We start from the raw sequence: 12,604 nt of genomic DNA, 5'->3' as shown, positions 1-12,604 counted from the left end.
AAGTTTTTTGATTTTTAAATATAATTGAGTCCTGAGCAAAGGTGTCCTAAACTGAACTGTCTCAGAGCATTTATGCCAAGAAAGAGACAGTCTGCCCTGAATAGGGTAGAAGTGTTAAAGCACTGTTCTAAGCTTTTGTAACATGAGAAACACTAAAAGCTGAAATGTTGTTAGATTTGGGGAACAGCATGAGAAGTTAATATATATTTCCCACATATGCCTCTTGCAACATACCTTTCTTCTTTTTCTCCCCCGTTTCTAGATTGGTACTGAGCCATGTGATATTAATAGATGTAAAGTACTTTGTGATCCTCAGCAAAAGTTGCTGCAGAAATATCATGTTGTTTTCTAAAAACAACAACAACACAGAACTAGCAATAGATCAATGGCCCTTACCATTACCACTAAAGGAGCACTGATTTTATACAGGAAGGTTTTCATTTTGTATTTTTGCACAGTGCAAGGCCCAAATCATTCTGTTTTATTACTCCACTGCTGGAGATCATATGGTCGGTGGGGTTATTTTTTGCAGATTTTTTGTGTGCTTGTTTTAAGAGACAAACTGTATATCAAAGAAAAAAGAACCGAGAATGCTTGGCATACTATGTATTGTTGACTATGGGTTGTAAGAATAGTAAGAAGTATAGAAGCATCTAAGACCAGCACATATACAGTGTTTGAAACTGAGATATGAAAGCTAGGAGCTGAATGGTACCTTAAACCTAGGTTATGGGTGCAAAAACGTAATGTCTAGGCACGCTTTTTTAATAACAAGAACGCAAAGCTGAAAATGAATGAACTGCAGCTTAAATATTATGTTCATTTTCCACATATTCTTCCCTTGCCCACCCCCTAAAATTCTTAAGAGGGTTTCTTCACCAGTCTTCAGAGTACCTGAAAGTGGGGAGGCAGAAAAAGGCCTTCCTTTCCTTCCACTCTGCAGTTTTAATATGAAATCTTAAGCGCAGTACTGCACTCAGAGCTCAGAAACTGCTTGCGCTAATGAAATTCCCTGTCACAAAATGCACCTAAAACAATGGGAGTTTCGAACACTGCACGTGTACTGTAAACCACTATTACCGTAACCTCTTGCAATTGGTAGCCCTGTTAGCTTCTGGGGCTGTTTTGCTAAAAACTTTAATGGTTTTGCTGTGCAAGATGTTTATCCTGGGATTTGAAAACTACTTTGAATAAATGAAGAATGTTTTATATGCAGGGAAGTTTTTTGTGCTGGGACTAGCAGTTCCTGGCCATGATCCAGGGTTTCCAGTGTATCTACAGGGCAGTGAGGAAAAGAGACCTCAGCATTCTTTTCATAGAATCATAGAGTTGGAAGAGACCACAAGGGCCATCGAGTCCAACCCCCTGCCAAGCAGGAAACACCATCAGAGCACTCCTGACATATGGTTGTCAAGCCTCTGCTTAAAGACCTCCAAAGAAGGAGACTCCACCACACTCCTTGGCAGCAAATTCCACTGTCGAACAGCTCTTACTGTCAGGAAGTTCTTCCTAATGTTTAGGTGGAATCTTCTTTCTTGTAGTTTGGATCCATTTTCTGTGTGGTGCTCTGTGTAAGGTTGTTATACGGAATCTCCAGGTGCACACACAACAGTTCTCTTCATTAAAGCCCTGTTCTAACAAAGTTTTGAGAGTGTGCCTTTTGATTTTGACATAAGCAATATGAATATGTTACGTGCTGCTTGGGAGAACCTGTAGCCTAGCCTTATTTCACGTGACTCTCCATCAGTAGTTCTCAACCTGTGGGTCCCCAGATGTTGTTGGATTACAACTCCCATCATCCCTGAGCTCTGGCCTTGCTAGCTAGGGGTGATGGGAGTTGTAGTCCAACAACATCTGGGGACCCACAGGTTGAGAAAGGCTGCTCCAAATGCTCTGAGTCCACTGTTGCTCTCCAGATTCCTTCTGCAGAACACTTCTCCATGGTGTGTGTGCGCGTGAGAGAGAGAGAGAGAGAGAGAGAGAGAGGAGCAGACAGAGAAATTCTGATGCTCTCATATTGTTACGAGAGAAAATAAAAAGCACAAAAGTCTTGAGAAGGAGCTATGATGTGATAGACACCAAATTGCATGTGTCTAATGTTACATGAGATACTCGGATTAGTATTTGAGTAACTGAAGTCACAAGAATGTTGGCTTTTTTTGTCTAGCTTTAAATGTTGTTCCTCTAGGTAGAAAGACTGGCATCTCCCCTAAAAAATCAAAATATATGACTCCAATGCAACAGAAACTTAATGAAGTATACGAAGCGGTGAAGAACTATACAGATAAGCGAGGGAGAAGGCTTAGTGCAATTTTCCTGCGGCTTCCATCGCGATCGGAGCTTCCTGACTACTACCTGACAATTAAAAAGCCGGTTGATATGGAGAAGATCAGAAGTCACATGATGGCCAACAAGTATCAGGACATTGATGCCATGGTTGAAGATTTTGTAATGATGTTCAATAATGCCTGCACTTATAACGAGCCAGAATCCTTGATTTACAAAGATGCTCTGGTGCTGCACAAAGTTTTGCTAGAAACTAGAAGAGACATAGAAGGAGATGAAGATTCTCATGTCCCAAATGTAACACTGCTGATCCAGGAACTTATACATAACCTTTTTGTCTCTGTAATGAGTCATCAGGATGATGAAGGCAGGTGCTACAGTGACTCCTTAGCTGAAATTCCTGGTGTTGATCCTAATTTCCCAAACAAGCCACCCCTGACTTTTGATATCATACGAAAGAATGTGGAAAATAACCGCTACCGGAGATTGGATTTGTTCCAAGAGCATATGTTTGAAGTGCTGGAGCGGGCAAGGAGAATGAACCGGTGAGTAAAACTTTACCTTTATCAACCTCTCTAGTAACTTAAGTTGTTGTTGTTTAGTCGTTTAGTCGTGCCCGACTCTTTGTGACCCCATGGACCAGAGCACACCAGGCACTTCTGTCTTCCACTGCCTCCCGCAGTTTGATCAAACTCATGCTGGTAGCTTCAAGAACACCATCCAACCATCTCATTCTCTGTCATCCCCTTCTCCTTGTGCCCTCCATCTTTCCCAACATCAGGGTCTTTTCCAGGGAGTCTTCTCTTCTCATGAGGTGGCCAAAGTATTGGAGCCTCAGCTTCACGATCTGTCCTTCCAGTGAGCGCTCAGGGCTGATTTCCTTCAGAACGGAGAGGTTTGATCTTTTTGCAGTCCATGGGACTCTCAAGAGTCTCCTCCAGCACCATAATTCAAAAGCATCAATTCTTCGGCGATCAGCCTTCTTTATGGTCCAGCTCTCACTTCCATACATCACTACTGGGAAAACCATGGCTTTTACTATACGGACCTTTGTTGGCAAGGTGATGTCTCTGCTTTTTAAGATGTTGTCCAGGTTTGCCATCGCCTTTCTCCCAAGGAGCAGGCGTCTTTTAATTTCGTGACTGCTGTCACCATCTGCACTGATCATGGAGCCCAAGAAAGTAAAATCTCTCACTGCCTCCATTTCTTCCCCTTCTATTTGCCAGGAGGTGATGGGCCCAGTGGCCATGATCTTCGTTTTTTTGATGTTGAGCTTCAGACCATATTTTGCACTGTCCTCTTTCACCCTCATTAAAAGGTTCTTTAATTCCTCTTCACTTTCTGCCATCAAGGTTGTGTCATCTGCATATCTGAGGTTGTTGATATTTCTTCCGGCAATCTTAATTCCGGCTTGGGATTCATCCAGCCCAGCCTTTCGCATGATGAATTCTGCATATAAGTTAAATAAGCAGGGAGACAATATACAGCCTTGCCGTACTCCTTTCCCAATTTGGAACCAATCAGTTGTTCCATATCCAGTAACTTAAGTATCTGCTAAATGAAGAGTGACAATGTGCAGCCATTTAAATTAAGTACAATTACCTCTCTTCTCTTCTTCTCTTTTGAGTTTGTCTTCTTCCATTTCCTTCTTCCATTTCCTCTGTTCCATATACTAGTAACTTAAGTTACTAGTGCTGGATTCAGGTAGGTAGCCGTGCTGGTCTCACGCAGTTGGGGGAATTTTTTATTTTATTTTTTAAATTGTCCAGTAGCACCTTAGAGACCAACTGATAAGTGTCCATGCACACGAAAGTTTGTACCAGAGCAAACTTAGTTGGTCTCTAAGGTGCTACTGGACTTATTATTCTTATTCTTATTATTATTATTATTATTATTATTATTATTATTATTATTACTAGTGCTTGTGACACACCCCTATTACAGTGATCACTGTTGCCAGTGATACTAATACAAGAGTCTGTGAGTTACTAGTGTGGGATTGGACTCTTATTCTAGGGGCATGAAACCACTTTCCATTAACAGCCTCATAAATAACTTTTGTTTGCTACCTTCAATGTTTAATACCTTTAATGTCTCAGAAAGATATTTCTTCAGAAAGGTACCTTCATTGATTTTGCAATATGTAAGTATGTTTTTAGTTAGTTAAAAGCCAGATGATTATGTAACATATATATACTAAATAGCACTACAAGTTGTAGAGAAGTGTAAAAAAGTAACTTATATTACTGCATGATATGAGAACTGCAGTTTTGAGATGATATGGCAGGCATAGGCAAACTCGGCCCTCCAGATGTTTTTGGGACTACAACTCCCATCATCCCTGACTTGTCCTGTTAGCTAGGGATGATGGGAGTTGTAGTCCCAAAACATCTGGAGGGCCGAGTTTGCCTGTGATATAGCAAGTGGAATTGTCACAATCTCTAGCCAATTAAACCATTGTTTATTGTCCTAAGAATGAGCCGTGTGCCCCTGCACTTTCAGCTTGCCTTTACCTCCTCCCCTTCTGCACTTCTACCCTGGCTTACTAAATCACACTTTTCCATGACATCCAAACCAGGGTCGGGGGGGGGGGGGAATCAGTTGCAAACAATGAAATTTCTTTTTTTTCTGACACATTCATGCTTCTTCTACAGTTAAGTTGTGTATGTTGTCATTTCATGCAGTTTCTCTTTTCTTTAAAGGACGGATTCGGAGATTTATGAGGATGCAGTGGAACTTCAACAGTTCTTTATCAAAATCCGTGACGAACTCTGCAAAAATGGCGAGATCCTGTTGTCACCAGCCCTCAGCTACACTACCAAGCATCTTCATAATGATGTCGAAAAAGAGAAGAAGGAAAAGCTTCCTAAGGAAATGGAAGAAGACAAACTCAAAAGAGAAGAAGAGAAGAGAGGTAATTGTACTTAATTTAAATGGCTGCACATTGTCACTCTTCATTTAGCAGATACTCACTGAAAGGAGACATAGGTGACTCTTCTCCAGCATTATCAGCATTGCTTGAGAGAGGATGGGCAGTATAAGGATGAATTCGTGAATGAGCTGATTTGTACATTTGTGTCATTCAGCTCTCTTGTTCGCCTTGACACTCTCTGATGGAAGACAAGGAAAATACCAAATTTACAATCTACCCTTCTAGGTCATCTTCCCCAGTAAGATACCATCAAATGTAGAAAAGTAATTGGTCAGATGGTTGCCAGCATGTGTATTTCCTACACAGAACTATTCAGATGTGCTTGCCCCTACGTGTAATTCATTCATGAGGGAAGTACTGTTCAGCAGAGCTCAAAGCTGCCAACTCAGCTGGTAAATTGCAAGTCTTGCACATGGTAAATATATTGTCAGTGTAGTGATTGTATTAGTATCACCGGCAACAGTGATCACTGTAATAGGGGAGTGTCACAAGCACTAGTAACTTATATACTCTTGATATTATATGCATGTGAGCTGGGAGCTTTTTAAACAGTAATATGCATTACTTCATTTCAAAATGTGGTAAGCCAGACCTGCTGCACTTGGGGACCTTTACGCTCATGTTGCTATGTGGGGCCCTAGACTTCTGCCCAAAGTCCTGATGGTACAACTGGCCACAGGCCCCCTTCCCACCTTGCCACACCATTTTGAATACACTGCCAAGTTTGAAATGCTTTCTTCCTGCTCATTCTCCCCTCCTCACCCCTCTTTGGAGGCCCATTTCAGTGATCAGGGCATGTGTCTTGCAAAAACATTCCTCTTTAACCAGGCCTTTGGCTAATTAACACCCAATACCCTTTAAAATGCATTGTGGGAGAGTTGTTTATTGGTTGGTTTTTGTTTTTGTTTTGTTTTATTATGTTTTCTATCTTGTATTTTTGTGATGTGAACTTCCCTGAGAGCTACAGATGGACAGAATACAAATTTATTATTATTATTATTATTATTAGGGGGGGGGTGGAATCTGTCTTACTCCTTGTGTGGCAAGAATAGCACCTTTCCCTTGCATTGCATGATGATCGGGGATATTGCTTGATATGGCTGGTGCCAGGAATTCTTTCTAAAAGGAAATGGTCACTCTTTACAGGAAAGATTCTTGGTGTGTAAAGTGTTACAAGGCGAGCAGTCCTGTGTTTTTAAACTGACTGTAAGTCATTCCCACTGTTTTCTTTTATGTTGAATAAGAAGCTGAAAAGAGTGAAGATTCTTCTGGAGGAACAGGACTGTCTAGTTTACACAGGACATACAGCCAGGATTGCAGCTTTAAGAACAGCATGTATCATGTTGGGGATTATGTGTATGTTGAACCTGCAGAAGCCAATTTGCAACCTCACATAGTCTGCATTGAACGACTGTGGGAGGATTCGGCTGGTAAGAAAGACTGTCTTCTTAATGCCGGTGGTTGCAGCTGCCCTATGCCCTGTCTTATATCCAGATACCAGCTCCTGTAAACACAGTACATATTTCAATAACTGGTAATAGAACCACTACCGTGAGATTTCCCTAACAAACTGATAGATTATTGAAATAATTCAATGCAAGGACAGCACTGGCTGATTGTAGGGTGATCCCTAACAATTCATTTCGTGGGACACTGTAGCCAATGACATGGGTCACGTGTCGTCAGCTGACACAGGTGGGAGTAAAACTTTTAGGAAGCGGGTCCATTTCCCTGAGGTTTTTTCCCTGCCTGATACAGCAGTACGAGTGGACTAGAGAGGAGACAGCTCTGCTTCATTCTGACTAGCTTCGCCCCCAGGACAACTAGTGGAAACCTGAGGGAGGAACACAGGTGGTGGTTGTGGCTGAGCTACAAGCGCAGAGCCATGCTATGCCCAAATGCCTCAAGGCCACATCTGCACCTCAAGCATAGTGCGACACCTCTCACTAAGAACAAAGAGTCACGTTTCTCTCCCCCCACAGCACTGCTGTTGTGATTGCCATGTTAACTGGTGGCACAGTCACCATTCTGTTCTGTGCAGCATGAATGACAACCAGCATCTCATCCTTTCTCAAATGTCTTATTTTGTGAACTTCAGTTTTCAAAAAATTAAGGGTTGCGGTCTGTCTTTGATTTGCGCAGTCACAATATGCAAAGAGAAACTGTCCCACAGTTTTGCAGGTCTAGACTTTGAAATGCACTTTCCCTGAACAAAGATTCAGACACAAACTAGTACTATCTCAGCCATTTTATCGCCACAGAAGATCCGCGGATCAGTTTATAACTTGTTATAGTTGTTTTGTATCACAAAACTTTCTTGTTTTTAGGAGAAAAATGGTTGTATGGCTGCTGGTTTTATCGACCAAATGAAACATTCCATCTTGCAACCCGAAAGTTTTTGGAGAAAGAAGTATTTAAAAGTGATTATTACAACAAAGTCCCCGTGAACAAAATTCTTGGCAAATGTGTGGTCATGTTTGTTAAGGTGAGAATAGGCTAGATGTTCTGTTATGTATCTGGATGAACACTATGCTGATCAAATATTAGCGTTTTGTTGTGGTAGAGATCGTTTTTCTGTTTTGTTAAATTTCTCCCCATCATGCCCTCTTCAAGTAGTCAAATGCTTATCAGTTGGGAAATAAAATGAGGCCACTGAAAGATAAGGGAATGATTTCTGTACCCTTGGGTGACTACCTAGGTCTGCAGGTCTATAGAGCATGTAAAGTAGAGAGGAAAGGCATTTGTTTAAGAACCTCAGAGCAACCTGGTAGGAACTTGTGGGCTTCCAGATTTACAGGACATTGGTGGCCATTTGAGCCTGGACACTGCTCCAGAAAACACCACAAACAATGGCTTTTGAACTTACGTGTTTCTGCAAGATGAGCTATTTTTTTCTGAATGATTATTTTTCCCCATTGACTAGGAGTATTTTAAGCTATGCCCAGAAAACTTTAGAGATGAAGACGTTTACGTTTGCGAATCACGTTATTCTGCAAAGACCAAGTCCTTTAAGAAGATTAAATTATGGACCATGCCAATTAGCTCTGTACGATTTGTTCCTCGAGACGTGCCCTTGCCTGTGGTTCGTGTTGCCTCGGTATTTGCGAATACAGACAAAATTGATGAGGAAAAGCACACTGAAATGTCTGAGGATATCAAAGTGGGAGACCACACCCTTAGCCTTGAAAAGGTATGCATGTTTGAAGAGCTGGCCATTAAATGCTTTGATTTTTGTGCTTGTCTGTAGGTATTTTAAATGGTTTATCAGTTTAGGAATGAATAGCTGATGCTTTTACCTGCTTCAGTTCTGATTTGTACATGGGTCTCCCATATACACATCTAACAGCCACATGAAATTACATGAGGAGGTCATTTGGAGGTTTGGACGAAAGCATCACCGGTATGTGGATGACACTCAGCTCTACCTCTCACATTCAGGAGAATCCCCAGAACTGTGAGGGAGGGAAAGGAGTCAGGATTGTTCTGTCTGGCAAGCTGAAAAGTTTGCACCCACTGATCAAACAGTGGCCATATTGCTATGCTGAATGGCATATTAAAGGAGATCCGGGGGTCTGGATGTCACAGTCCCTGCTTATGCAAGTAGCTTCTGGATGAGGCTGAGTACCTAACGTACCATTTTATTTAAGAAGAGTTGCACAACTTTCCCCATTTCTTAAGCCTGCCTTTATTTTACAGGACAAAGAAGATGTTCCAGTAGAAATGGCAAATGGAGAACCTGGGTGTCACTACTATGAACAGCTTTGTTACAATGACATGTGGCTGAAGGTTGGGGATTGTGTCTTCATAAAATCACACGGTCTAGTCCGACCGCGAGTTGGCAGGTACCCTTTTTCTCTATAAATATAGTTGCATCATTGAAAACTGATTCAGGTCTTTCATGTACAAAAGCAAAAGATGAATAAAACCGTAAAGTAATTGGGGGAAATGGCTCACTTTTTGACTTGGCGATTATCTTGGGATACTCCGAAGCAAATCTTTTTCTGTTTTTCAGAATAGAAAAAATGTGGGTAAGAGATGGAGCTGCCTATTTCTTTGGTCCGATCTTTATACACCCAGAGGAAACTGAACATGAGCCAACTAAAATGTTCTACAAGAAGGAAGTGTTTTTGAGTAACTTAGAAGAGACCTGCCCCATGACATGCATTCTAGGTAACCAAATAGTATTGATGTTTTTTGCTATAACTTTTGTGTTTTGAATGAACAGTACAGTTGGGGGCTGGGGGAATCACTCCAATTCTATCATTTCCATTTCTTTTTCATGTTTTCGCTATGTTTCATGTTGGGCTATGGTATAAAACCTGAGTATCTAGTACATAATAAATTCTGTGTGATAAATTTATTTGGGGTTTTTTAAGCCCTTTTCATTCTTCTAGAACTAGTAACAGAGGAAAATAAATGTGCTTTGAAATCCAGTAGGTTGTTTACTGGATAAGGGCATTCTCATTGTGTTGTGTATGGCCCTTGGCAGTACTATGGTCATCCTAAACAGCAGCTGCTGCTACTGACTCAATCTACCTGTATCACATTATTGCCTACTTTACTAGAAGTATAAAGGCTTTGAACAAAATAATTAACTAGTCTTGAATGATGCATACAGTTATTTTAAATTTTCTTAAGTGAATGGTTTTCTTGTTCATGTGAAATTAAATTGGCTCTGTTAAGTGGAGGAGAATCCGTTCGACTTCCAAAACGTTTGAAAATCAAATCACGGCTTCTTATTGGCTGCAGGAAGCTCCTGCAGCCAATTGGAAGCTGTGGGACATTCGGCTTCCAAAAGAACGTTCGAAAACTGGAACAGTCACTTCTGGGTTTCGATCATTCGGGAGAACTAGGCTGTTCGAAAACCAAGGTACGGTTGTATTTGTCATGAAGAGATCCAGCAAGGAAGCACTGTCCCAGTCCAGCAAAGGAGATCCATGTATGAATGCTGTCATCACATCCATTTAACTTCATGGATGTGTCAATGTGCCATAGGAGATGCATTCCCTGCAGGAGTCACATGCAACATGTGAACTGGAATGAGGCTTAGGTGTTCCACTGTAGGCTATGTGTGATGAGTCAGTATATTATCATGAACTTTTTGGTGGTTTAAAATATGCAGGCCTGTTAACAAAAATTCGCTTTCAAACTGTTAGTGTGGAAAACGCTGCTACTTTATTTTTCTCTCTTTCAGGAAAGTGTGCTGTGTTGTCTTTCAAGGACTTCCTCTCCTGTAGGCCAACTGAGATTTCTGAAAATGATGTTCTCCTCTGTGAAAGCCGCTATAATGAAAGTGACAAACAGATGAAGAAATTTAAGGGATTGAAAAGGTTTTCTCTTTCAGCAAAAGTAGTAGATGATGAAATTTACTACTTTAGGTACGATGTTTTTGCTTTTAAAGTATTATCAGAGATAATGGGGTAGAGATCTTTAAGTTGATTTGACTGTAGGAAAAAATGTCCTTTATAAAAACTGAAGCATCTTCAGATCCATTGAACATAGAGGGCCATTACCTTACCAGGAAGCTAGCTTGGCTATTCCAGAAATCCAATTTGTATTGGGTCCAGGAATTAGAAGGGTTTCAGGTGTACATCCTGCCATCCCCCTCCCTCCGGCCAAAGCAACAGCTCACAACAGTATTTTAAATAGGCAATGGTGAACTTGAATATAGTCATTTATTTTCTGCCAATATGTATTTCTTACTTAAAATATCACTGCACAAAAATAGGCATATTATCATTTTAGATAAGGGCTGTAGAGAACGACATCCTTTTCATTGAAGGATTTGCAATTAGAAAAATTGATTTCATTGCTCGAAAAGTTTAACATTAGCAAACATTTTAGAGTTGGCTACCAAAGCCATTCTGTTCTTTGTGGTGTGCACCTACTGCATGGAAGATTTCTAAATAATTATTCTGTGCAGTTTCAAAATTGGGTTCAAACAACAGTTGCTTACCTTTTTCAAACATGCCACTTATTTTTTTAATATGTTCCTACTTCTTCCTGATGCAACACTTACTGTAAAGCAGAATTTAGGAATTATGGGCCAGATTCAACTAAGCTGTCACCCTAACGGAAACCAGCATGAGTCCCACTAGTGCAACAGGATATTCTTTCCTCTCCTCTCCACCACTCTCCCCAAATCTTAGCAGGGTCAGGAGACCCCCCCCTCCCAGAACAGGGTACAGTGGGGGGAGAGGAGAGCTTGTTCCAACAGCATAAGTGTTTTTGCTTGGCATACAAATGGATCCCCCTTAGTGTGGCGTTGAATTCTATCCTATGTTGTACAGAGAGGGGTTTTATTCATATGGAATACTTTCTTAGGAAACCCATAATTCCTCAGAAGGAGCCATCTCCCCTTCTGGAAAAGAAGATTCAGCAGCTAGAAGCCAAATTTGCTGAGCTGGAAGGAGGTGATGAAGAGATTGAAGAGATTGCAGAAGAGGAAGGTGAAGTTACAGAAGCGCCAACGATGCCTCAACTTCAGAGTCCTCTTTCTAATGAGTTGGATATAATGCCATACACTCCTCCACAGGTAACGTCTTTTACAAAATCACATAGTTGAGACCTTTCCCTCCTCCTCTTCCTCCTCTGCTGAAAAGATGTGTGCTTTGGCTGTAGTGAGCTATATACCAGAAATGCAATTTTCAGTGTTACTTTGCCAATATACAATTTATTTTCTTTTTAAAACAAAATGCTTGGAGATCTTCTATCAAATGCATTTTATTATATACTTTTGTAAAATGAATTAAAATATACTGAGAATAAATAATTTTGTGACTCATGTGATTTCAAGTTATGTCTTTCATTTAATGCCATTTAATGCTGGGGAAATTGTGATTTGTGGTGCAGCAACTCATATAAATGAAAATTTTTGGGTAACCAAATAAGAAATAAGTCACTTTTGGATTGTTTGCAGTTTCTAGAAAGTTCTAAAAGTAATTTGAAAGAATATTAATTAATGGCAGATATACTGCAGTGCTGCCCAGGTTTTGTAAACCCTAGAGGCAACCACCAATTCCTAGGTATGGCAGCCATCTTCCCAGATTTGCCCACCCAGATACTCTTGCCTCATTGACAGTGATCCAATACAGTCATACCTTGGTTTTCGAACAGCTTAGTTCACGAACAACTTAGAACTCGAACGTCGCATACCCGGAAGTAGGTGTTCCAGTTTGCAAACTTTGCCTCAGAAGCCAAACATCCGGCACAGCTTCTGTGGCTTCCGATTGGCTGCAGGATTCTCTTGCAGCCAATAGGAAGCTGCGCCTTGGTTTCCGAACGTTTCGGAAGTCGAATGGACTTCCGGAACGCATTCTGTTCGAAAACCAAGGTACGACTGTACCATTATCAGCTTAAAAATATGATCATGAAGACAAAAAGGTC

General features: G+C 40.9%; 1 protein-coding gene across 18 annotated transcripts in view; it reads left to right on the top strand.

Annotated features, from left to right (window-relative positions):
• Window positions 1-12,604, top strand: part of PBRM1 (polybromo 1) — a 58,815-nt gene that overhangs the window by 27,894 nt on the left and 18,317 nt on the right. For 9 of the 18 annotated variants that reach the window (XM_082214630.1, XM_082214629.1, XM_082214641.1 and 6 more), the window contains 9 exons: window positions 2,168-2,831; window positions 4,989-5,200; window positions 6,463-6,648; window positions 7,546-7,703; window positions 8,142-8,408; window positions 8,915-9,060; window positions 9,231-9,388; window positions 10,413-10,596; window positions 11,543-11,753. In XM_082214630.1, the coding sequence (XP_082070756.1) occupies window positions 2,168-2,831; window positions 4,989-5,200; window positions 6,463-6,648; window positions 7,546-7,703; window positions 8,142-8,408; window positions 8,915-9,060; window positions 9,231-9,388; window positions 10,413-10,596; window positions 11,543-11,753 (2,186 nt within the window). The remainder of the gene's footprint in view (window positions 1-2,167; window positions 2,832-4,988; window positions 5,201-6,462; window positions 6,649-7,545; window positions 7,704-8,141; window positions 8,409-8,914; window positions 9,061-9,230; window positions 9,389-10,412; window positions 10,597-11,542; window positions 11,754-12,604) is intronic. The other 9 variants (XM_082214645.1, XM_082214635.1, XM_082214644.1 and 6 more) reach the window with 3 other exon arrangements.

This window comes from Podarcis vaucheri, assembly GCF_965113315.1.
Source record: "Podarcis vaucheri genome assembly, chromosome: 2".
NCBI lineage: Eukaryota > Metazoa > Chordata > Lepidosauria > Squamata > Lacertidae > Podarcis > Podarcis vaucheri.
The sequence above is the reverse complement of the archived record's forward strand: the minus strand, read 5'-3'. Positions and strand labels throughout refer to the sequence as shown.